The 25,334-nt window shown below is 40.5% G+C and overlaps 1 protein-coding gene across 10 annotated transcripts in view; it reads right to left on the bottom strand.

Moving 5' to 3' along the window:
- Positions 1–25,334, bottom strand: part of CCDC91 (coiled-coil domain containing 91) — a 445,798-nt gene that overhangs the window by 108,058 nt on the left and 312,406 nt on the right. The window contains exons 12-13 of one of the 10 annotated variants that reach the window (XM_059726690.1): positions 10,626–10,738; positions 7,110–10,190 (exon numbers count right to left, since the gene is read on the bottom strand). The exons of the other annotated variants lie outside the window; for them this stretch is intronic. Of the exons in view, the coding sequence (XP_059582673.1) occupies positions 10,631–10,738 (108 nt within the window). The 3' untranslated portion in view covers positions 7,110–10,190; positions 10,626–10,630. Of the gene's footprint in view, positions 1–7,109; positions 10,191–10,625; positions 10,739–25,334 lie in introns of those variants that run through there. 10 annotated transcript variants of the gene reach the window in all.

Genomic DNA, 25,334 nt, shown 5'->3' with positions numbered 1-25,334 from the left:
TACTCCAGCAATCAACTCTGCTGGTTGTAGCCCTCAGGGCAATTCAGATGCCAATCAGTCCCTCTCCTGCAGCCATCTTGCTTCTCATATAACATGGCTGTAGAACTCCTTCCACCATGAGGGTCTCCACAATTTGTTCATAGTAAATCCATATTGGATGTTCATGATCAGCCTTTCCTTATCTAGATACTTGGAAATAGAAGCTCCAGTAACTTCCTAGGTCTCAAGGTGAGGCTAACTGGTCTACAGTTCCCTGGGTCCTCCTTTTTTAGTTTTTTTTTCAAAGAGGAGCATTATGTTGGCCTTTTTCCAGTACTCTCATAGCTTGCCTGTCTCTGACTTGGTAAATATTATTGGCAAGGGCTCCAAGATCTCCTCTGCCAGTTCTTTCAAATCATCAGGTCTTGCTGATCTGAATTAATACAGACCCATCAAAATTTGTCTATGTCTTTTGTTGTCTCATCCCTCAGCTTCTCTCTTTCCCTATCCAAATAATTCTTCTTAGCTGTCTGGTTGCAGCCTGATTTTTTTGCAGCCTTTTTGTTAAGACTGAGGCAAAGAAGCTGTTGAGCCACTCCGCTTTCTCTGCAATTTCTGTTATGAGTTTGCCCTGGCTATTTAATAGTGGACCCACAGCTTTCTTGGTCTTTCTTATCTGACCAACACACTTATAGAACCTCTTCTTGCTGTCTTTAACTCCCTTTGCAAGGTGAAGCTCTTATTGTTACCTTTGCCTTCCTGTGTTTACAAGTTCTTGTTATTTCCTGGTATACTTCCTAGATATCCTGACCATCTTTTCATTGCCTATATGCTTTCCTTTTGAATTTGAGGCATCTTGGAAGCTCCTTGTGCAGCCACATTCATCTCCTGCCATTCTGCTTGTCATATCAGAATAGCTTCAACAGCAACAACTAGAAATAATGCTGAAATATGTTTTTAGGATTTGGAACAAAATACATTTATAATGTCATGCTTTTGTTAAGCAACCAGTCAGACAAAGCTAGCAAAAGCCAGATAAATTGCTCTATTATCCACTGGACACAATTTTATTATAAAAAGCTATGGACTAGGACCCTGATTTATTAAGGCTCCTACTCATAGTAACACTGTATATTGTCACAGCTAAAATTTAGGTGCAGACTCACAAGCGGAATTAAGGGTGAAGACACCTACGCATATATTGGCAGAGATTCACATCACCCAGTGTGTTACTGATGGGGATTCTTAGGCAAGTCAGTGAAAAAGTGTGAAAGAGTGGTGGGTGCCCTGACATTTAGAAATATGCATGAAAAAATTAGCTCATGGGTCCATATTTAAGCATGTTAAACGGCCCGATTTTCAAAACCACAGGGAACCTGGAAGGTTATGGGGAATGCTCATAGGCAGACAAAGTTCTTTGGATAGATGTGATATCTTTTATTAGATCAACTAAATAGTTGGAAAAATTATTCTTTGCAAGCTTTCAGGCACAAACACCCTTCTTCAGGCATAGAGAGAGTTTGCTGGTGTTCTGTGTGCTCTCTTGAGTGGAATAGAAGCCAATATACAAAATGCAGGTCTGTGAAAATGCAAATGCATGGTAGTGATCAGAGCTGATGGGAGACAATAGGTGCAAAACTGGGGAGGAGTGGAGGGAGAGGGAATGCTGACCTGGTGACAGAATGTAGCTGGTAAAATGTAGAGATGTTACCTGGAGTTATCAGATGTCACATAGGTATAATGTGCCATAAATCCAATGTCTATATTTAGTCCATGATTTTTTGTATTCAGTAGATATAAGAAGTGAATGGGGAATGTGCTACACTTTTCAAAAACTCAAGTTTTAATTAGGTGTCTGCATATGAATTTAGGAACATCTACTTGAAAACACTGTATCGTGACCACAGGAATGCCTGTGTGTGTACAACTCCCTTCTTTCAAAATTGAGTGTGTGAGCATAGAGAGGTTTTCAAAGGCATAAACAGCAGTTACACACTTAATTCAAATTGAAACTCAAAAGGAATAAGGCACCAAACCTTATCTGAAAATTTCCCAGGTATGTTGTAGGGACATGACAATCTAGTCAAAGACAAATGGAAATGGACAGGTACAAGTGAATCATAAGCAGTACCTAAAAAGCTGTGTTAAAAAAATCAAAGATAGCTATTAAAGTTACAATGTATAGAAGTTATTTTGAGACCTTCACACTACTTCAGCCTATGAGCTTCATTCAATACTAACTTCACTTCCCTATAGACACTACCTCTCTAACAACTCAAGTGAAATGTATTTGCATTTAAATTTAAATTTTCTTGCTAAACAAAATTGTAATGAATTATTATTATTAAAACAAGTTGAGGAACAGACCAAGGAAAAGTGAAGAATGTATCCTGACTAACATTGCTTCATAACGCTGGTTGCCTTTAAGTCCCTACATAACGCAAATCAAGTGGCAATGCTTAGCGTTAAGAGACTGCTAATTAAAAAAATTAGCAAATATTTAGCCTTGTGAATCGTTGCTACTGTGGAAAAAAATATTCATGTCTGTTGAAGAAAATATAATAAATATTTTGTATGTAACCATTATAATTCAAAGTAACCTTTAAATTACTTTTAATCAGAGGAATTAATGAATTTACAATATAATCCTAAATAAGACACATACTTTTTCAGCCTGAAAAGCAATAGACTATTTTTCTTTTATTCTCCTTACCACATTTACCTTGATCATAAACAATAATGACATTCAGTGTACCATGCACTACAGACTCAATGGGCATTATGTGAATTGTATGTGCAAAGCAAAAAGAACCTAAATGAGGAAAACATTTCTCATTTTGTTGAGGGAAAAAAAAATCAGTCTTTGGTAATTCATTTCTTGAATCTAGTTGTTCATGGGATTTTTGTCATGATCAGGGATCCGGGTTTTCCATTTCCCATGGAAAAATGGAGATAACCACAGATTTTCTTGTTTTATCAGAGAAAACATGTATTTCCCCTTTTAGCAGAGAAACCCGCATTTTCCCACTTTTGCAAAGAGCTCTGCAGGCTGGCTGAGTTCCAGCCTGAAACAGCTGATTGCAAAAAGGGAAGGAAACCCCCAGCCCTGCCTGGAGGGGCAGGGGAAGGGAGAGGAGGAAGGGTGGGGCATGAGGCTTTTAGTCAATCCCATGTCTTGGGTCAGGTTCACTTTCCTTCTGGAGCCTGTGAAGTGTAAGTGGGGCTTCCAGGGGGCTGGGGGAGAAGCTGGCTGGGGCTGAGGGAATGGGGATGTTTGCAGCCTGTGTGGGAGCTGGGGTTTTTTGCAACTGGCTGGAAGCTGGGGGGGATTTACAACCAGCTGGAAGCTGGGGGGGGGGGGGGGTTGCAGCTGGCTGGGAGGTTTGCAGCTGGCTGGGAGCTGGGTGGGTTGCAGGAGCTGGGGGGTTTTGCAGTCAGCTGGGAGGTTTGCAGCGGGCTGGGAGCGGGGTGTGAGTTTGTGGGGGGGGCGGGAGTTTACAGCCAGCTCAGCCAGCTGCAAACCGCCCCCCCCCGTTCCCCGCTGCAGTGCAAGGCTGGCTGCATGTGGAACTTAAGTAGTGCTAGCGTCCTGACTGGGCTCAGCTCCTCCATATGCGGCTTCCCTTAATGGCCAATAGCATGACTCAGTTTACATGCAGCCAGCCAGGCAGCCACTCCACATCTTCCCGCTCCCTCAGCCCCCAGTCAGCTCCCCACGGGAGTGTGTCCAGTGTCCACACACACAAACACACACGTGTATGTGATGCATACACACGTACACACATAGATGTGCACATGGGTATGAATACACATGTATACCTGCACAGGTGCACACGTGAAAGAGGGGCACCAGCAGTGCTGGGGAGACTGTAGAGGGGAGTGAGGTGTACCAGCAGGGCTGGGGGTGGTGGTGCTGTGGGGGGGCTTAATTTTAATCACGGATTTAGGGGGTTTTATCAGAGAATTTGTGATTTTTATCAGAGAATACCAGGATCCGTGGTAATGATGGATGCACTTACTTGCCTCGTAAATTGAGAAAAGATTACACTGCCATTAAGCTTCACCGTTGTTGGATGCAAAACACTTCAGCTTCCCAATTGCTGAGGGAAACTGACTTGGAAGATCTTAAGATCACTGACAGTTCTCCTTTTGGGCTGGCTCTACGTGCAAAGAACTAGATTCAAAGACAAACTAACTACACTAGGAGCCCCTTGTAGCAGACTCACTGGAGCACTGTTTCACTGTTCCTGTTCTTGGCTGGAGCAAAAAGTAAGGCTATATTAATATATCTGCAAGGCTGAGAATCTGAGAAATGTAAGCTGAGAAAAAGAAAAAAAAATCCCCAAAATACAAAAAGGAAAAAAGATGTGAGGAACAAAAGCAGTGCCATTCCTAATGGTAGGTAGGTAGGTAGATGTTAGGGTCGGAAGGGACCTCAATAGATCATCGAGTCCGACCCCCTGCATAGGCAGGGAAGAGTGCTGGGTCTAGATGACCCTAGCTAAATGCATATCCAAACTCCTCCTGAAGACCCCCAGGGTAGGGGAGAGCACCACCTCCCTTGGGAGCCCGTTCCAGACCTTGGCCACTCGAACTGTGAAGAAGTTCTCCTAATGTCCAGTCTAAATCTGCTCTCTGCTAGCTTGTGGCCATTATTTCTTGTAACCCCCAGGTGATTCAACTAATCACCCCCCAGGTGATTCAACTAATCTAGAGATCCTGGTTTTCTCTGATTAAAACCCCCTAAAATATGCATGTTTTCATGATTAATGTCATATTGAATGAAATAGTTTGAATGTTTGTAATGGTTGCCCATTAGCCAGTTTCAGGAAGAAGATAAGATTTATCTCCTTATCTAGCTCATTGTTTTGGACTACGTGCAAAAGGTCCTGACTTTGTTTAAAGTCTTAACTTCTGAATTTTATCTTTAGAAGTCTTTTACAAAGAGCAAATATCCTGAGGTCCGAGAAATCAAACCATAGAGCCTTTTGACAGATTGGTAAAAAAAGGTCACTTGCAGTGGTATGGAAGTTCCCCCAAAGTAATTTAAAATGATTAACAAAAGAAACTAATTACTAAGCAAAAGAATCTGTTGAGTAAGATCCGAGCGCAAATTTGGGGGTAATGACAGGTTTGAGTAGGAGTGGCCCAAGACGGCAGCTCACTCAATAAAAACTGTAATTTACTGTCCCAATTTGGAGGTAACTTCACTTGCGGAACAACGAAGGAAGAATCTCAAGTGTAGGCCAGATCAGACCGATCTCCTGAACCACCCGCTCCGTGAACACGAATCTCTTAGTTCACGCTGAAGCTGCAGAGCACCCAAAAGGGACTGAAAGAAGGGGACTTAGTCCTATCAGTATTGAGGCCAGCCTATTGAATTGTATTGCTGAGGCGAGCCCATTGAACCGTACTACTGAGGCCAACCCATTAAATTGTACTACCGAGGAATGAAACCATATTTTGGTATTTGGCTTCTCGGAATTCTAGGATTGTAAGTATATTATGAAAATAACAGTATTGATTCAAATTTAACTTTTAGTTGTAATTGTAGTTGTTTTTGTAACACTAATTCTTATAGCATTGTTTGGGAAGGAAGTGCATTTGGAGCATTGTTTCTGATATATGTAATTATTGTATTCTTAATGTTTGTGTTTCTTAAAGCTAAGCAGTGTTATATACGTAGCAAAGAGTTTAAAAATAAAATTGTGTTGTATGAATTAAGTGTGTAATCATTGTGAAATCATGCAATCAGCTAACTACCCCCCCAGCCAGTGCATCAAAACGAATCAGTAAATTGTGTGGGATTTTCTCTACTCCATAACCCACTAGAGACAATTAAAATGAAATGCCACTAATAACATAACATAACATAACATATGTGTGTGCATGTGTGTGTATATATATATATATATATATATATATATATATATATATATACACATATACATATATATACACATATATATATATATATATATACACACACACGTTTTATTGATACATTTACAATTCTAAAGCAAAGCAATTTGGAAGCCTCCCAGTGCCTCAATTACTATAATAAAATAAATTCTAAATACCTATAAATGTTGGTGTTTGATTTTGTTTTGTTTTTCCATGGAAAAGCACAGTTCCCGTTGCTCCCTTAGTTTACCAGAATGTGGGTTCAGCTGTGACGGTCTCCTCCTCTCCCCTCCCTCCCACAGCCAATTGCTTTGTGGAGCTGAGCAGCCCTGAAATGCTAGTGCCCTGCCCCTGCCCATGCCGTTGCCCCTCACTCCCAAGCCACAGCCTCCCAGCCCTGCTGGTGCCCCTTACTGGTGACCCCCAGCTCCCCAGCCCTACTAGTGCCCCTCACTCTGGACCCATGGCCCCCTGGCCCTGCCAAGGTCTCTCACAGCCCCTCAGCCCTGCCAGCGCCCCTCACTCTTGAGCCACACCCCTTCAGCCCTGCTAGTGCTCCTCACTCCAGACCAGGGGTCAGCAACCTCTGGCACTCATGCCGAGCACGGCATGCGAGGCCATTTTGCTTGGCATACTGCGGCCAATTCCGGCTCCAGGTAGCTGCTGCCAGCGACGGAGCCCGGGCTGCTCCCAGCAGTGATACATTCCAATTCAAACTGTATTTTAATCAAAGCACTCAGAACTCACAGAATAAATCTAAACTTGTTATAGTTCTATCACTCCTACTTTTCATCATGTAAGCTAAGTACACTGTTGCAACTAAATTGTTTACGAGAAACAAAAATTGGAAACCAACCCATCTTCTGACTGTGGTTTATAAGCCACAATATTTCCTGACTGCATATGAGAAATAAACACATACCTTTATCTGTTGCTTTTATATGAGGTACATGGCCACTACCACATTACAGGCTGAAAAAACAGCCAGGATTTGCTTAAAAAAAAATCAATTTGGAAATGATGAGGGTGTGCTTGAAGGATCCATCTTTATCCAAAACGTTCTACTAAGTAAAGTTATTAAAAAAAGCAGAAAAATATAGCCTTCTGCTGCAAATCCCTGTTATAAATATTTTTTCCCATGATTTTACAGAATTGTGTTTCTAAAACTGGAATCAAATAATCCCAGAAGGTACACCACTAAGTGGCATATCAAAAATTGGCAGGCATAGAAGAAAACAAACAAATACTTTATTGCAGTACTTATATTGCATTCAAATAAAGTCTAGTAGTCATTCTAATATGAATTCAGAAAAAAAAAATTAACATAAGGAGGGATAATACAGCTTAAAAAGAAACAAAGCAAAACAAAAAAAAGAAGTCTGTAAATTCAGGTGATGGTTATCTCTGAAGATTCCTTTGCTTTGCTTGAGCATTAATTTAAGAATCTTTTCCAACCTAATAACACTTTTCCAATGACACAGCAACCTTTTCCCAAAGTATAGCATTTATTAATCAGGGATTCCTTAAAATTCCACCTGTACTTCTGAAACATTTTCATGGGAACTTCATACTTTTCACCACACAGGCCTAGTGGAATTTTTAAAGGTCCAGGTTCAGAAGGTGTTAGATAAAATTATATTTCAACCTGAAGTATGGTAGAATTAACACTGCATATTAATAAAAAATGTTCATGGAGTAAATAATGGTGTTGTCTTGTTAGATTAAATCAGTTCTATTAAAAATAACTGGGATTTTCCCACTGATTTATAAAGAATATTATTTCCTCCCTCCAGAAAGGACTTCTCTTGAAAATGCCACTGAGGCATGTCTGCAAAATGATGCTCTTTTATTGTATGTATGCAGGAGCAGAAAAAAGAAGAAAACCCTATAATTACAAATTTATGGCTGTTTTCTCATGTCTCTACACCACATTTAACCATTTTGTTTCATGTGCTTGTGCTTGTTTATTGTATGTTGTGAGATCTTTCATTGTACTTGTATCTTCAAGTAGTGGGTATTGGAGCAGGGGTTGCATAGTCTGAGGGCTCTGACACAGTCACAGGTGGTTGAACCAATGGTATGACCCCATTTCTTCATTAGTTCCTGGGACAGTCCAACCCTGTGCATAGGCAGTTGAGACACCACCACCTTTGCCATGGTTTGTCAGCTCTTGGTGGCAAGGATTTGGACGCTTGAATGTCCATTTTTTTAGTGGCATGTATTTTCTTCAGGCTCTCATTCCACATCTGTAGTCGTGTCTCCTTGGGTGTTGCTTTGAGAGGCTGGGTGTTGGTAAAGAAGCCTCCTGTGTGACTTCAGTTATTGGTGTGCTGGTTGTACATCAAGTGTCTCTCATCCTTAGCTTTTCTCAATCATTCTATCCTGCTAGCCAAATCTCTTCTAATGTCAGGCAAAACAATGCCAGACAGCAGGTACACACTGTTTAGGTTGGTAAGCTTCAGACATCCTGTGATTCATCGGCAGCTATCATTCAGAATGGGGTCAGCATGCTTAGAATGTATAGTTCTCTCCCAGACAAGGCATGCATACTCAGTAGAGGAGAAGCTGAGAGTCAGAGCAGTGATTCAGATGATTGAGGGGCTAGCTCTCCATTTTGAGTTGATAAGCCTATATAAAATGTTGTTATGAGTACTCACCATTGCTTTTGTATTCATGATGTGTTTTTTGTATGAGGGTTTGATCCCTTCTGAACCCTGTAAGAAGGAGCTGGCAGTTGGTCTCAAGGTTTTTCAGATGGAAGGCATATACTTGAGTTTTCTCTGGGCTGGCACACAATTGGTTTTCAATGTAGTATGAGGTTAGGCTAATTAGTGCCTTGCTTAGGGGTTTTTCAACATGGTCAAAGCCAGTGTTTTGGGCTGCTACACAAAGGTCATCTGCATTAATGAAAGATTTTGTCTCAAAATCAATTGGCTCGACATTCATATAGATGCTCTCTAATAGCAGTGCAAGTACGCTTCCATGAGGAAGGCCATTAATTTGTTGCCTTCATCTGCTTTGCTTCCCATCCAGTTTGACAAAAAAAGGCTGTTTTTGAGCAAGGTTTGTATCAGCTCTGTAAGGTGTATATTTTTTGTCATTCCCAGGGTCTTTTGGAGGAGTTGTCAGTGGTTAACTGTATTGTAGGCAACTGTTAGGTTGATGAACACAGCTCTGGCGATATGGCCTTTTTAAAAACTGTGACAGGAGGCCTTCTTGGGGATAGATCTCAAGTTAGCCCACCCACCTGCCTGGGGGAGTCTGCCCTGACTCTCCTGCCACAACTCGAATGTTACCATGATACATTAACCGGGAGACTGACCATTCATTGCCCCGATGCCAGGGGGGCATTATCCATGGCTCGGTACCTCTCCTACACCATGGCCCATGCCTCATAGATGGCATCCAGAATATTATTGCTCCCCACTCTGAGGCTGGAGCAAACTCAGTCCTTTGTTGGCCTCATTCACCCACACTCACTCATGCTGCCCACCTCTCACAGGGGCCTCTTGCACTCTGCCCACTACGTTGAGTTTGATTGAGCAGCTGGCTCTTTGTTGATTTTCCAGAGCAAAAGTATCCCTGTTCAGGGATTAGGTTGCTTATCCACATATGGGACAAGCTGGTTCAGTATCGGTTGTTTGTACAATTTGTGTGTGTGGCATAGCAGAGAGATAGGTCTAAAGCTCTTTGGGTCAGATGGGTCTTTCCCTGGTTTTAAAAGTGCCACAAGACAGATGGGTCTTTCCCTGGTTTTACAAGTGCCACTACTGAGCATGTTTTTGGATTATTTTGACTGGCTATGCAAAAATTGTATAAGCAGAAGAGCCATTCTTGAGTCTGCGGTTCAAAATGGCTTGATTTATTTTGTATGTTGTCAATGCAGGGTGCTTTCCTAGTCTTCAGTGCGTTAATACCAGCATTCAACTCTAATATTGAAAAGGGGCTTGAAAAACCCAGGTCTTCATGGTATTTGTACCTTTCCAGTCTAAGGGGTTTTTTTTTGTTTTTGGTGTTGGGGCTTTTTCCACTGAGAAGCATCTGGTGAGCAATTTGATGAACAGCAACGTTATGACGTTGATCTATCTTTCATTCGTTGTCACTTACTTTATGTATTGTTGCCCATCCCTTTTTACCATTATTTGTCATATCATTTGACTCAGTCAGGATCTGTCAGGAATTCCTGTGTTCTTCTGTGATAGCTAGCATGAGTTCCTTGCCTGTAGGGATGGTGTTTGCGGAAAAAGGGTCTAGTTCACGCTGTTGCCTTAAGTCTTTGTATATGCCAGTGGTTTGTGGAGTGAGGCCTGGGACATAAAAAAAAAAAAAAAATCAATTTGGATTAATTAATGTGGCAATTAATTTATATAGCATCCTTGTGGGATGTTCTTCCTTGCAGATTTCTGAACAGCTTTTATGAATTTGTCATAGTTCTCAGGCAATATTTTGATGGTTTTAACTGTGGCATCAAAGTATTCTGAAAAGTCTTTCCAGTTTGCCTTTTTAAGGTTGAAACATTGGAGAAATTGCACTGTTATAGGTTTTACTGTCCTTTGATTTGAATGCCAATTGGTTGATGTTGGGAATGTGCAATAGAGTCCAATACCATTTTATTATTTAGCCCAGCAATGGTGTTGCTCATGAATATAAGGTCTGGGTTGTATTCTCATTTCCAGAGGTTGCTATTGAATAATTTAGGTAGCTAAAGGTCATAAATCAAACTCAGCTGGTATACATCTGACCTGTTCTACTGCTTCACCTTCTTTATTGGTGCCATTGTAGCCCCACTGCATGTTGTGGCTGTTAAAATCACCAGTGATCGCCTGTGGTTTATTCTGAGTGATTCCTGGTGTATCTGTAAAGGTGAAACTCATGTTAGGTGGTTTGTAGACTGAAGTGATTGCAATTTCATTGGGTTCAATGGCCAGGATTTCAATGTTTTCTTCAGTTTTTGCTGTAGAATTTATGATCATTCCAGTTTTAACAAAATTGGAACTTCCAAATTACTTGTGTGGTATTTCAATCACCACGGTCATTCCAGGTATTGAAGGATGGTTATTATGAAGCCCTCAGTGAATCTCTTGTAAGAATAAGACATGGCACTACACTTTCTTACATAGATATATATTCAGTTCTTTTTTCACCATGGAAAACCCTTTGAGGTTTGTGGACAGTACTGTCAATGCTGGCCCTAAGGAGGGCTTGTGTCTACTTTGGTCACAAGGTATTATGATTAGTTACAACTGATCAATTTGTAGGGTCAACATCATGGTTTAGAGTGTTATCAGAAGTCGCAGGTATTACTAGGTATTATTGCATGACAAGGGTCATGAACACTTCTGCTATAGCCTCCAAATTTACAGTACCAACCTACATAGTCTTCTCAGTTCTGGAGCTTAACAAATATGAACACCTGTCTTGTGAAAGCTGATTACTACATTGTTTTATTTTAATTTAGCTTACCTGGGAGAAAACCCTGAGACAAAAGTCTCTTTGACCAGAGAACCTTGGCAGTACTAACCATAGAAGTAGCAAAAAGTTACACATTATACAAATATGCTGCTCACATAATTATAGTCCAATGCCAACCTAATTCATCAAAAGGCCCAAAATACTGTTTCAGATTAGAAGAGGGGAAAAATATCAAAAAACTAATCTTAAATTGCTTAAAATAAAACACAAAAGAGATAAACCAGCATATTTTCCATATGCAAAGAAGCCTACATTGATCACATCTTAAAAATTCTACACATCAGTACAGAAGATACCTCTCATGATAAAGCTTAATCAGTGTTATGTCATAGCAATAGTATTCAGATATTTGTAAAAATAAGACCACAAAAGGGAAAATAAAGCAGCACCAGAAACCATTTTGCTAAATTTGATAAATCTTTTGATGTGGCCTTAAGCAAATAACACAACAAAAGTACCAAAGCACAGAAGATTTATCCTTGGGGCACTGCTATTTTTTCCTCCAAATGATCCACATCATCATGTGATGATAAGACAAATAATACCTCTTAATATTGTGCAGTCATATTTGTTCTACCCTAAATAAGAACAATTATTACACAGGATTCTTCCCTGCTCATTTCCATTTGTTCAATTCATTTTTAAAGAGTTTAAAAAAAAAGTTTAACTATGTTTGGTAAACTTACATAGACAGAAGACAGGATAGATACGGACCTTACTAAGATATATATAGACAGCAGAAGTATGCACTTTATCAGACATTGTGAAAGGGGAGTGAAGGGTATAGGCTATAGCTGTCTTGGCCTAAGGAAATAGGCAGACAAGGTTCTTTGAGCAAATCTGATATCTTTTATTAGACCAACTGAAATAGTTGGAAAAATTCTTCTCTAGCAAGCTTTCAGGTATAAATACCCTTCACCAGACTGCAGAAGCATCTGCAGTTGGTCTGTGCTGTTCCTGGATGGAACTAATAGTAAAGAAGCCAGAGGCTGGTATGCATGCAAGAAAGGCAGTCAATGAAGATGTAAATTGAGGAATCAGTGGGTGAGAGACAGGCTGGGGGTGAAAGGGAAGTGGGGAGGAAGAGGAATGAATGTAGCTGGTAAATAGTGGAGAGGTACCTGGGGAGTCAAAATTTAGGCAGGTTATAATATGTCATAATCCAATGTTTATATTTGGTCCATGATTTTTTGTATACAAGAGGTTGATGAAGTGAAGTTCATAGGCTTGTCCATGAAAAGTGTTTTGTAAATTCCCTTTGAGGATTAGAACTGAGAAATTGGAGTGAGATTGGTTTTCTTGTGAGAAATGTGCCCGCACTGGTAATTGGGTATTCTTGTTTTTGACAGACCTCCAGTGTGCATTCATTCTGGTGTGCAGCTGTTGTGGAGTAAAGTAAAATGTAAAGTGGAGTAAGTGATTTGAATACCAAAGGTGGGAAAAGAGCAGGGAGAGGGAAGGGAAAGGCAGCAGAACAGGGATGGGCAAGTATTTCAGCTGGAGAGCCACATCCATCTCTGTCTCTTGCTCTCTTCTTCTCTCTCTGTCTCTCTCTTTGTCTGTCTGTCTGTCACTCTTTCTGTGTCTCTCTCTCACTCCCATGCCTTCCTTCCCTCCAGAACCCGGCCAAAGCTGTAGTTTGCCAGAAGCCCTGCCACTCAGCTATGGACCCAGGCAGGAGCTGCTGCCCTGCCAGGCAGGTTGCAGCATCAGCTTCTGCCAGGTTCTGGAGGGAGCAGGGGAAGAAGGGGGAGAGACACAGAAAGAAGAGAAAGAGACACTGTCACCTGCCCAGCATGACAGCAGCTTCTGCCTGGGTCCATGGCTGATGCCACTGGCAGGTTTTGGGTAGGGGATCCAAGCGGAAGCTTCTATTGCACTGGGAGGCCGGCGGGTCAGCTGTGGATGCTGCCAGCTGGTTCTGCATCCCAGCTTGTGAACCTGCCCATGGCATCCACAGCTGACACTGCTGCCCACCTGCTGTGGGGGAGGCCTACTCAGGTCTACTGGGCTGAAGTAGTCCTGCTTGCGGTTGGAGCTGCTAGCCCCCTGAGGGCCAGATCCAGTGAGTTGGTGACCGTCCACCTGTGGGCTGCCTCAAATGTGTTGGTGGCTGGATATAGCCCGTGGGCTGTATTTTGCCCACCCCTGAGGTAGGACAGTGCTAGGAAAGGCATACAAGCATTGAACCCATTAGGAACAAAAGGGTCACAAAAGCTAATCCAGATAATTGGACAAAAAATCATAGTCCCTGTTTAAACCATACTTAATACAATCCAGTCAGTGGATGATTACTTGTTCCTCTATTTTCCATTCAAATTGGTTCTTAAAATTTTTCTGCCTGTGACCAGCAATCCTGATGGCAACTAAGTGTGTAGGGAGGCTAAAGAAACTTTACTTTCAAGTCTGTCTGTCAATGTGCAGGTATATTTTTAATGGGGCCTGCGAGAAGCTGCCCATATGGACAGGAGTGCACCTGTAGGATGCAAGAGCTGCACTATACTGGAAGCTGTGGCTCAATGTGCAGGACAGACTAGCTTAGCAGTCTCCAGAATAGACAACATGTGATGGACAGCCCAGAGATATGGAGGCATCTTTGACCTCAACCTTAGCCAAATAGGTTGTATATGTACTTGCAGGCATTCCCAAAAAGATATCTTAAGAAGGATCCCAAAGCAATCATGAACTACTCTCCTCATGAAATAATCAACACATGTGTCATACCTTTAAGTCTATACAAAATCAAGCCCCCTTATACTTGCCTTTTCTTGCACACGTCTACCCCAATTCTTCTGCCTCAACAATGATACTAATGCTTCCTTTCTTTCACAAGCAACTTCTTGCCATCTTCTTTCTCCACCATCATGTACTAATCTATTCTGACCCCTCAGACCTCCTCTGGACATTACAGTTGTTGCAGAATAAAAATGTGTCCCACAACTTATTGTTAATGTGCCAGAAATTCATGGAAGATATTCTGTGATACAAATGGGAAATCAGCAACAAAGATGCATCAGGTTTAATGCAGGGATGCTCAACCTCTAGCCTGAAAGCCAAAATTGGCCCACGAAGCCATCACATCTGGCCCATTGGGCTCCCCATGGGTCAGGAAATTTGGCAGCAGGGGGTTCAGGAATATGGCCACCCTATCCCCTGCCAAATTCCTGAACCCCAAGTACCATGCATACAGTTGAGGCCAGCCCATACCCCTTCCCCCCTACCTTTGGATTAGAGCTGGGCCACAAACCCTAAGCCCCCTGCAAGGCCACAATGGGGTCTTGTCATGTCCTCTTTCCCATACCCGGCTGGGCCATGCCCCCCTGTATCTAGTTTGGGGCCTGGTCCTGTCCCATTTCCTGCACCAAGTCCTGGTCATGGCTCTCCCCCTTGCATTTGGACAAGGACTGGACCATACCCTCTCCTCTCCCCCATGGGGCTGGCCAAACCTCCTCACCCTCTGGATGAGCCAAGTCCCCTTTTCTCCTGTATCTGGATTGGGACTTGGCCAACTCCAACACCTTCCCTGGCTAGGCTAAGCCCCCTTCCCTTGAGGAGTGAAGTTGGAGCCAGGCTGCCCCCCATTCTCCTCTGCATGGTTCGATGGTGCCTGTCATGCCCACCCTGGGTGCTAGATCAGGACCACTGGCTGGACCCAGCCCCTGGATGGGCTGCTGGGCAAAAAGGTTGGGCACCACTAGTTTAATCATTTATATCTCCATTTCAAGATGCACAATATAGGCAGATATGTATCGAGGAGCTTCTGCCAGCATGCATGCAACTAGTTGCATCACTACCAGACATGGGCAGCTGGGTATCAAGGAGTTCCCCAAGCCCCAGCTCCCTCTGCTCAGATAGGTGGGTACAGGAAGGTGGATGTTCTGGCAGTCACACAATTAGGACCTGACAAATTTTGTGGCAGATCCCCAAAATCAAGCACCCTACCACGCTTATGTGGTATGGCAGGATTCACAATTTTTTGGAGTCCATGAAAAAATTCATAAGATTGCAGTCACATAAGGAAACTGACATCTGGAGGGGGCCTCAGAAACCACTACCCTTTCTTCAAAGCCATTCTAGCTATCAAGCTCCTGCACATTACAGGCCACATGTTGAAATTAAATCATGATACACATTCCACATTAGATGCAGAACATCATTGTGGCTGGCATGCCATTTAATTGTACGACAAATTGCTTGTATGTATGCCATTATGGCATGCTTAACTCATTAATCATGCCATAAAGGAAACATCTGCCAGGGGCCTAGTCTCCTCCCTTTGACACCTGCAGGCATCTCCTCCAAAAGACAAATACCAAGCCCATCTGAAGTAGCAAAATGGCTATTCAAGTAGTTGTGGATGAATATGTTTTCTGTCATACAGGACAGGAACTCTGGCTTCACTGTTTCTTTAACCTATTCTTTCTCTCCTGTTTAAATGTTACAGGTGAACTGGGGCACACAATATAATAATAACATAAGCACAGGTAAAACAGAAATATTAAGATATAACCCATAGTCTATCACAATCACAATTCTAAACTACATAATTGAAGATAAATTACATAAGGGCTAAGAATTTTCCTCTATTCTGCATCCAGTTAAATGGGAACCTGGGTCTTTATTAAGGCCCTTATGTGCTTCTGGAATTCAGGTAAATATTTGAAAAATTGTCAAGGCTCCACAGGTTGCACACAGGAAGTGCAACTTTTAGTTACAGCTAGTCTCAATCTAAAGTAGAGATGCAGTCATAAAGGTAGTACCATTTACAGGGAAGCAGTGTTGCAAAATTTCTGATCATTGGGGTCTCAGAGAACACTTGCTTAACATCACACAAATAACAAGGATGATGAAAAATTTTAAAAAATGCAACAATTTTATTTGCTGTTTAACAAATCATCAGTTGTGCATACAGAATCAAATCAATCTATATAAATGTATAGATGATCATAAATAATATACAGAAAAACAGAAAGGTAAAACTGTACTATACGCCGTACTATAACACTCTAGCCAGTAATCTAAAAACAACAGACTATATTGTTTTGCAGTTTTACAGGAAAATCCTTGCGTTTCTCTGAAAGTATCAGGTGACAATACCAAATTTTATCTAGGAAATGCAATCACTGACTGAAATGTTAGTGGTTCTGCAGAAAAAAGTAAATCCTCAAATTATAACGTTTGTGGTTGTAAACTATTGCAAACTGTTGCCAAGGTCAGACATGGTTAAAGCTTGTATGCAACCGAGTAGTTTTTTTTCCAAACCTTGCCAGTATAGCAAAAATAAACTGATCTAATGACAGGCATCTCTTCCTACCCAGTGCCAGTAATATATGCACTTACTTGCACAAATTCAGAGAATACCAGATAAATGCAATATGTTTCTTAAAGTACCCATGGACTCGTAAGAATCTCTGTTAGAACTATGCACAATAAGTTTTTTTGAGAAAGGGGAAAAAAAGGTCAAGCTGAAAATTATTTAAAAACATGTTATTTCTTTCCAATACTTTTTCATCATGTAGACCTACTGATACTCCAAATTTTTCTGTACCATGGTGTCTAAGGATACATACATATATATATGTCAACTATATATATATATTATATAAAGTCAACATTGCTATTTTAATTCATTAGATGTAAGATGCTTAAAGTAGCAGTTGGTACATCTCTTCAGTTCATATTTTTTTAAGGTAACTTGGGTTATGTTTCAATTTATGCATATATTTATTTGATTTGCATGCCACCCTTCCCAACAAAGGCTCACAGTGGCTTACAATAACAAAGCAAAATAACTTATAAAATAGGTGAGAAAACAGAAGAATAAAACAATTTTAAAAGGAAGTAGAGTATTAACATAAAAACAGAAACCACCTGAACAATATCCCAGCATAGCTTTGTTTGCTATATGCTGCCTAAAGAGGAAAGCCTTACTGTGCTTCCAAAAAATGTCAAGGCTTGGTCTCTAGTGGGCCTCAAAGGGGAGGGAGTTCCAGAGCTGAAGAGTAACTGCTAAGAGTGACCTCCACATATTTTTGCCAAGTGAACTTGGCACATAGATGGTACTTGCAGGAGGCTGTCTAAAATTAGGAACTTAAAATTATAACTAGGTACCTCAATAGGAATATATATCCAAACAGGTACATTATATTAGGTACTTATAAGCATATATAAGCTTCAAAGTGTTCCTGATGCTGGCAAGGTCATCAATATTTATTTTTGAATGATTTATTTAGCAGGATTTCTGTGGTCCTCATCATTGCTGTATCCAGTCACCTAAAACTAATAAATTAGGGTTAAATTCTGTGGTGTTTAGCCACATTTAATGTAGTTCTTTCTCACACAAAACTGTCACTGACCTCCATGATTGTTTGACTGGAGGCAGATATGTCAGGATTTGTCCTTGTCTATTTTGCGAACAGGGAAAGCAAGGTGTCTGAGGGTATTTTTTCCCTCCCTATGCAAAGGGCATCACATTAGAAGCCCAGGTATGCTAGCTACCACTGAAGTCAATAGTAAAACTGCATTCAACTTGATGGGAAGCATATTGAGTCTTACATCTGGGATAGTGATCAAATGTCTTAGTTGTCTAATGTGATCTAATCCTTTTTTTTCTCTTCTGCATTCTTTGAACAATAAATTGGGCATTCCCATTACAAACAACTTAATTTTAGTTCTCAATTGTGAATCACCTCTGAAAAGGCCCTTTAATGGGAGACAGATGAGCAGTTAACAAATGCTGGATTGAGCCAATTTAATTTAATTTAGCTGTAGTTTAATAAAATGTGGATAAACTCTCAAAGCATCCTGCATCAGCAGACATTTCAGTAAACACTCCCACTCAAAGTGTGCTAATGTCAAACAGCCAGCAGAAACTAGAAACATCCCTTGAGGGGCACTTTAAACAATGAATGGTGGCATATCAGCAACATCTTACTTTTCTAGAAAACATTATGCTTAAAAACAGAACTTTTTGAATCCAGATGCTGATGGACCTGAACCATAACTCCACAATAGTGCAAGCTCATCACTAAGACATGTTTAGGGCTGTTTTTTAAAGAAAGGATAAACACAGAATTAAAAAAAAAACAACACCTATCATATCTAATAAATTATTAATTATTACTTGTATTGTAGAATCCAGGCAGCCTAACTGTGGATGAGGACCAGAGCTGGACAATGTAGAAACAGAAAAGAAAAACAGCCCCTGACTTATGGAGCTTAAAAATTAAATGTAAGACAAAAGAAAACAGATGGATAAAGACAGACACAAACTAGGATCTACAATAAAATTAGGCAATATTGATCAGTATGAAAACACAAAAAATTCAAGGCTTTTTAGGCATTGTGGAAAAGGAGAGTTTTGAAGGACTCAGGTCAAGTCAACAGTCCTCTTAAGCTTAAGATCCTATTCAACTACACTCTATCTGGTGTGGTGTGATGTGATGTGACTAGCTTTATGTCCAGCTACCTTTGACTGTCTAGTCTGAATGGTTATGTACTGATTTAAAACTGGGTTGAACTGGGGAATATTCTTTGGTTTATTTGCTGCTTTAGAAATCCATATTGTGTCATGCACTGAGAATCAAATCAATCTATACAGATGCCTTTGCTATATGCCTTTGGCATAAATCCAGCAGTGCTTGCTATCATGTCTCTGGAGCCATAGTAAGACACCTGAACCACGCTGCCACTGCATTCCATTTTGAAGACTAATGAGTTAAGCTTGTGGATGTTTACAAGGAGCTCCTCCCAAGAGTGAGGGGCAGTATGGTAGAAACTGTATTTCCTCATTTGAAAAATTAAGAAGTTAGAAACAGATCCTGGTATCATGGGCTAACTATAGACAGAATCTGATAACCTGGTTTAGCCTGACCTCTGATAAACAGGGTAGGGATAGGATGTTCAGGGTCTTGGAACTGAACAGAATATCTTATGCTTTATACATTACAAGAGGGGGAGAGAGTAGAGGAATGGAGACACCAGAAAAATGATTTGCACAACAGCATTCGGGATGCATACGAAGGGGGAGAGATTACGTTAGACAAGGCCAGAGAACAGTTTGTTGCAGTGCACAGGATGCAAGATGATAAGAGCATGGATGAGAAGTTTAGCATTATGATTGGACAGGAAAAAAAAATTTCTTAACAGCATTATGCTGAAAGAATTGGAAACGATATAGATATAGCCTGAATATGAAGACCAAGTGAGGGTGCTCGCTTGAAAAAGGAACCCAGATTGTGGGCCTAAGGGTATGGATAGGTGCTCATTTCCAGCACTAAGAATTTCTGGAAAATCTAGTGCCATGAAACCTGGCAAGGAAAGCACATTCAGGAATTCACATGCCTGGTCATTCCGAGTGCCACAGAACATGACAAGACCCTGTCCCCTACTGGCATTTCACATCTATGAACCCAGTGCGCAGAGATCCCTGAACACTTGGCAGGGGTGGACATTCCCTAGGACAGCTGAGTGCAGATGAAAGAATGAATTAGCTGGCTGCCTGGAAAACCACTCACCCAGGCATGGCAGGAGGATCTGGGAAGTGGATCCCTCTCTGTTCCTTAGGCAGGAAAGATTTTACCTTGTCCACAAAGAACAGTTGAGCAGTGTGACCAGATGGTAATTTGTGAGCTTGGCTCTGTCTCCCTGAGGCACTAGATTTTGGGGTACCAGACAGACTCCCTGGAATGGAAGGTGATGAGTGAGAAGCACAGACTCCTGAGATGCTGGGGGACCATAGCCTATGGCGTAGTCTGTACAACTGGATAGGTGTTTCATGTGCTGCTGGAAATTGTTGCTCTGACAAGAAGTTGCTGTTGTAAAGACATTTCTTCATGGAACTCCCAGTGTTTTTCCACAAGAAACTGACTGAATGCCTCCTGGATACTCACTTTTTGCAGTGCCACAAGTGTGTATTGCTCACTGTCTGTGGCCTGAGAGACAGGCACTATGGCAATGCTGTCCACAAAGACAGAGATAAGAAGTAGCAGAAGAGGTTGGAGAAGGAAGATGAAAAGCACAATTTTAGACATGTTGAATTGACAGTTAGGCATCCAAAGAAATGCCAGAGAAACAACACAAGATGGTTGCTTAGTTGGAAAAAGAAAAGTCTCAAGAAGAGAAGTGGACCTTTGAAACACCCACATAGAGATGGTAGTTGAATCTGTGTTTGTAGATGATACTTCCCAGAAATAGTGCATGCAGGGAAAAGGAAATCAGTAAAAGAGATATGAAAGACCCTTCTGCACTCCCCACCCCCCAACTAAATAGCAAAGGAGGATGAAATGAATGCTCTAAAAGACAGGGTCTTCCCTTGAATACTAAATAAAAAGGATTCTCCTAAAGACAAACTAAATGGACAATCAGTGGGTAGAAACTAGTGAAAACCCCAATGCTAATGGCTGGCAAGATTTCAAGAGAAGAACACGGTCAACTGTAAGTCCAATCAGGTGATAAGTCATAGAGGATGAGTACTGGTGTTGAGATTTCAACTCTGCCAGAAGACAGGAAGAGATTGGAAAGGTTTTAGGATGCAGCTTGAAGAACTGTAAACAATGATTCAATGATTTTAGAGATGAAAGAGAAATGGGGCAGCACTTAGAGGCAACTGGGTTTTTTTGCTTCATTTTGCTTTGCTGTTTTTAAAGATAGGACTCATACCTGCTTATACCGAGGGAGGCAAGAGCCATAGGAGACTGAGAGGTTAAGCAGAAAAGTAATGGAAGGGCTGAATGTGGGTGTGAGGAAGATTGAGAGAGGCAATGGGATAATTGAGGGAAGCATAGGGATTAGAGGAGAACAGATGAGAAACTTGTATTGAAAGAATCAAGGATGTCTCAGAACAGCAGCCCACAACAAAAGGGAAGGAAGTGATGGGGGACTTAAGTGATTTCACAGTGTGAAATTCACATCAATGTCAGGACCTGCGAGAAGGCATGTACCTGGACCACATATATGTTGATTTCTAGATGATTCTTGGATCTGTGATGCCAATGAAAAAAATCCCATGGGTTGGGGGTCTGCAGAAGCAATTCAGGGTGAGCTATCTGCTACAGCACTTACATCTGGCAATGAAAACAGAAGAGGAATAACCCACCCACATTTTCCCCTCTCTCATGTAGCTTCCTTAGAACTCCTATACAGGCCTATTGACCTGGAACAAGACAAAATGGTTATAGAAGGATGAACCAGACCTATTTATAATTTGGGAGTAAGAAAAAGCTATTATCATGGACATAAATGAGATTAAAATTAATGTATTTAGTTTCCAGACAACCTTTTTAATTAATCAGATTTTCAACTTTATCTCATTCAGGGCAACAAGATCCTTTGAGGAGCTGGGCTGGTGCAGGCACCATATGGTACACAGTTCACAAGCCATAGCAGAAGCACTCATGGTGCTGCCTGTCAGGTTGCTGTGAATTCTGCTAAATACCTTGTGACAAGGACATGAAAAAGAAAGGCAAGAAGGGCAACAACAAGAAGTATGACAGACTTACTATTCCAGCCAAAAATTTACAAAAAAGAAAAAACTCAGTTCTTTCCATTCATGGCCAGTTCCTTATATATTTTACTATATATCCCTCATTCACTTCCATAGGTTTGGGTGTAGAGTCTTCCAGAGATTCAGTCCAAAGTTGATCTATACTAGCCAAGTCCATCAAAAGTGCTCCCCTAAGCACATGAATATAAATACCAAGAATTTTTTAATATCACAGCAGGAAGGCAGACACTCATTTTTCAGGATTAAGTACTGTGTGTCCTAGCCATTTAAGTTTTTACTTTTGGAGAAACAATATAGCACAGGTATTCATAAACTGATGGAAAAACATTAACATATTTTACAGCACAAGGAGTGCCATCTTAAGAATTTATAATTAATCAAGCTTGTTTCAACTATTAAGACATTTATTGCCTTGCCAATAAAATTCCTTGAGACTTTCCAAAATAATAAATTATAAAGCATAGTTCTGCAAAGAACAACACCACATGAATCCTCCAGAGCATGAACATATTCAATTGTCCTGATTGCTCAGAGACTGACTGGGTAGAGAATACTGGGAAGGTCACATTTTTTTTCCATACTTTTTTTTTGCTAAACCTGTCCTCCAAAAATATTTTTTCTTTGTATATCTCAGTATATCTCACTTGTGGCTTGGCTGAATGAAGCACAGCGGCCTCAGTTTTTCTGAAATCCATTCCCAGTTGGTATGATCTTGTTGCTTTGGTCCTTTTGTTCATGTCCAAAAGGAAGCAGATTTTATGCTGGTTCTTTTACTAAATGAAAGATTATTAATTATTTGCAGACATCAAAACATTTCTAGTCTGTATCTGCTGTAAAGAATGTAGTTGTAGCAGATTGAAACTTTCTTTCCCTTTAACTGACAAGGCAAAATGCAGATTATCCAAAATATTTTAAATGTAATGTTAGCTTTCAAGAAAGGAGAGGAGGAGGTCCTTTGCCTCTGTCTGTCTGGGAAGGCTACTTATTCATTTAGCATATGTAGTTTTGGCATATTGTTTCAGCCATTTTAAGGTAATGTCACCACCAGTGTGAAGAGCCTGAAGGCTACCCAGTAGCATTGTAAATGGACATGAGTCAACGAAGTGGGACATGGTTTGAACTTGTCCACAAGGGCATTTGTTGTCATTGCAAAGGCCCCATTGGTCTAGGTTTGAGGCACAGTGACCCTGTCCAGTTTGAAAATAGTTGAGAAGTGCCCAATAACAGCATGGCCAGTTAAACCCTGGTTGACTAACTGCAGCATCAGAGATGATGTGGTGATTGATTGGTGCTTGTGCTAACCATTCTTCATGCCACTGCGTAAGGAAAAGTCGGAGGATTTTGAAAGGGTGGACCAAATTGGGCATTCTGAGGGGAGCTGAGCTACTGGCGAGTGGAATATGACCCAGTACACTGGCAGTGTAGGATTCTCATGGAGCCTGACTAGTAAGTTTACTTCAGCATTTGTGCAGTGGAGATGAGGGGGAGCCATGTTACTGAGTACTGGTAACCATAGGAGTGGAGAGGGACATGTCTGACAGAAGATGCATTGTAGGATGCAGTTGGGTGTCCACTTGTTTGCTGTGCATTGAACAAGCCCATACAGAGACAACTCCCAGAGATATATTAAACCCTCTCTGCATGGAAGGTGCCCTTGTGAAATGCAATATTCCAAAAATAGAACAAAAACACTGAAGTTATGCCAGCATACATCTAGCCTGCTAAGCATGCGAGTTCCTTACTTATAATGACTTTTCAATGTGTGGTAAAAAGACCATGAGACCACTGTGCAGTCACATTATCACAAATAAAAACTTTACTTACTTACTTTAGGAAGTAGAGCTTCTTCTCCCTAGTTACATTCCAAAAATGAAAAGGATATAGAGCCCCTCTTTTGAATAAAACAGGTCTCTTATAAAACTCAAAATCCACCTGGATAACATATGTCTGAAAATTGAAAATGCTAGCATACCCTGCTGAAAGGAAACAAACAGTCTGTTGGATGTACTAATACCTTACATCCTCTTGAGATACCATTCTAAAAAAATCCCAACATTCCCTTGATAATGTAATATACTTCATTTCTCCCTGTCAGTGTTGAGATTTCTAGGAACAATATTTCCAGTTTAGTAGAAAAATCTCAGTTCTCCAAGTGAAGACATTAAGTTACCCAAACTGTCAAAATGTTCATGAATATAAACAAGCAACATTGATGTTACTTTGATGATTTTTTAGACAAATAGGTGCGTGAGCATATGCATGTTTATGAGAGACAGATGCTCTATCATCTGAAAACACTGAAAACACATTATAATAGTTTACTAAATTATTAGGAACATTTACTGTAATTTAGGATTTTGGGTCTGAACACCAAATTATGCTGGTTACCACCAACCAATTTACCAAACTGTTGGTAAGTTACCATATAAACACTGTTGACACAGCTATATTATCAGATAAGGTTATCAAACAAATAAATCTTCAAATCAATCAAATAAATCTTTTAGACTGAAAAGTAAGCTTTGTTTTTATCTGCAGACTTTATACCTTGTTAAAAACGCAAAAAGTAATTAAAAAAATTCTCACTACTGTGAAATAAATTTCTGCACAATATTTTCCCTACGACTGTATAAATCTGCATCACATTTATGGATGTTTTACACAATCTGTTTAGGAGATAAGGTGAGTCCCTGAGTTAGCACAATTGGATTGCTAATCTCTTGTTTACTTCTATGAAATTTAACAATGTGGATAGGTAAGTGTCAATAAACTAACACTGCTTTTAGTGTTTAAATGAATCTCTGAGCTTTTCCAGCTTCATTTGGATTTTTCCACTTATAGTGTTTCATATACTTTCAAAGTAATACTTTTTTAATTTCCTAAAACAATAGAATCTGTTTCCCACTGAAAACAAAATTAGATGGATCCAAACCTACCTTATTATTTTCTGATTTAAAATCCAGTACGACAATCTAATGTAACTTCATTTTTTATGAAGGGGGGCAAAAGAAGTTTTGGTAGCCCTACAGTTTCTAGTGGAGGATCTTCAGCATTTGATTTTTATCTCACTACATTCTATGGAACACTACAGGTACCATACAGTGCTACTCCCCCTCATATACCATACGTTTCTGTTGTAGTTCATGAGGTATTACAGTATCCCATTGATTTTCAGATTACTCCACCCTGTTTTAAAAAATACCCATTATATCAACATTCTTTTCTTTGCTGATATTCTATTTCCTTTGTTTTGCTAGTACATGTTTTGCATTTATACATTTTCTCAGATTGAATTCACATTATATTAACGGAGGGTTTTTTCCCATTCTGGGGATTTTTACAATAATTTTTTTCTTGTTTACCATGGTTAGCATACAGTATCTTCCCAATAGCACAGTCTTCTTGGCTTTCTGATTACTTCTGGATTGTGTGCGTGTGTGTGTGTGTGCATGCATGCACATACACATGAATGCAT

This window comes from Alligator mississippiensis, chromosome 4 (genome assembly GCF_030867095.1).
Source record: "Alligator mississippiensis isolate rAllMis1 chromosome 4, rAllMis1, whole genome shotgun sequence".
In the NCBI taxonomy this organism is placed as follows: Eukaryota; Metazoa; Chordata; order Crocodylia; family Alligatoridae; genus Alligator; species Alligator mississippiensis.
The sequence above is the reverse complement of the archived record's forward strand: the minus strand, read 5'-3'. Positions and strand labels throughout refer to the sequence as shown.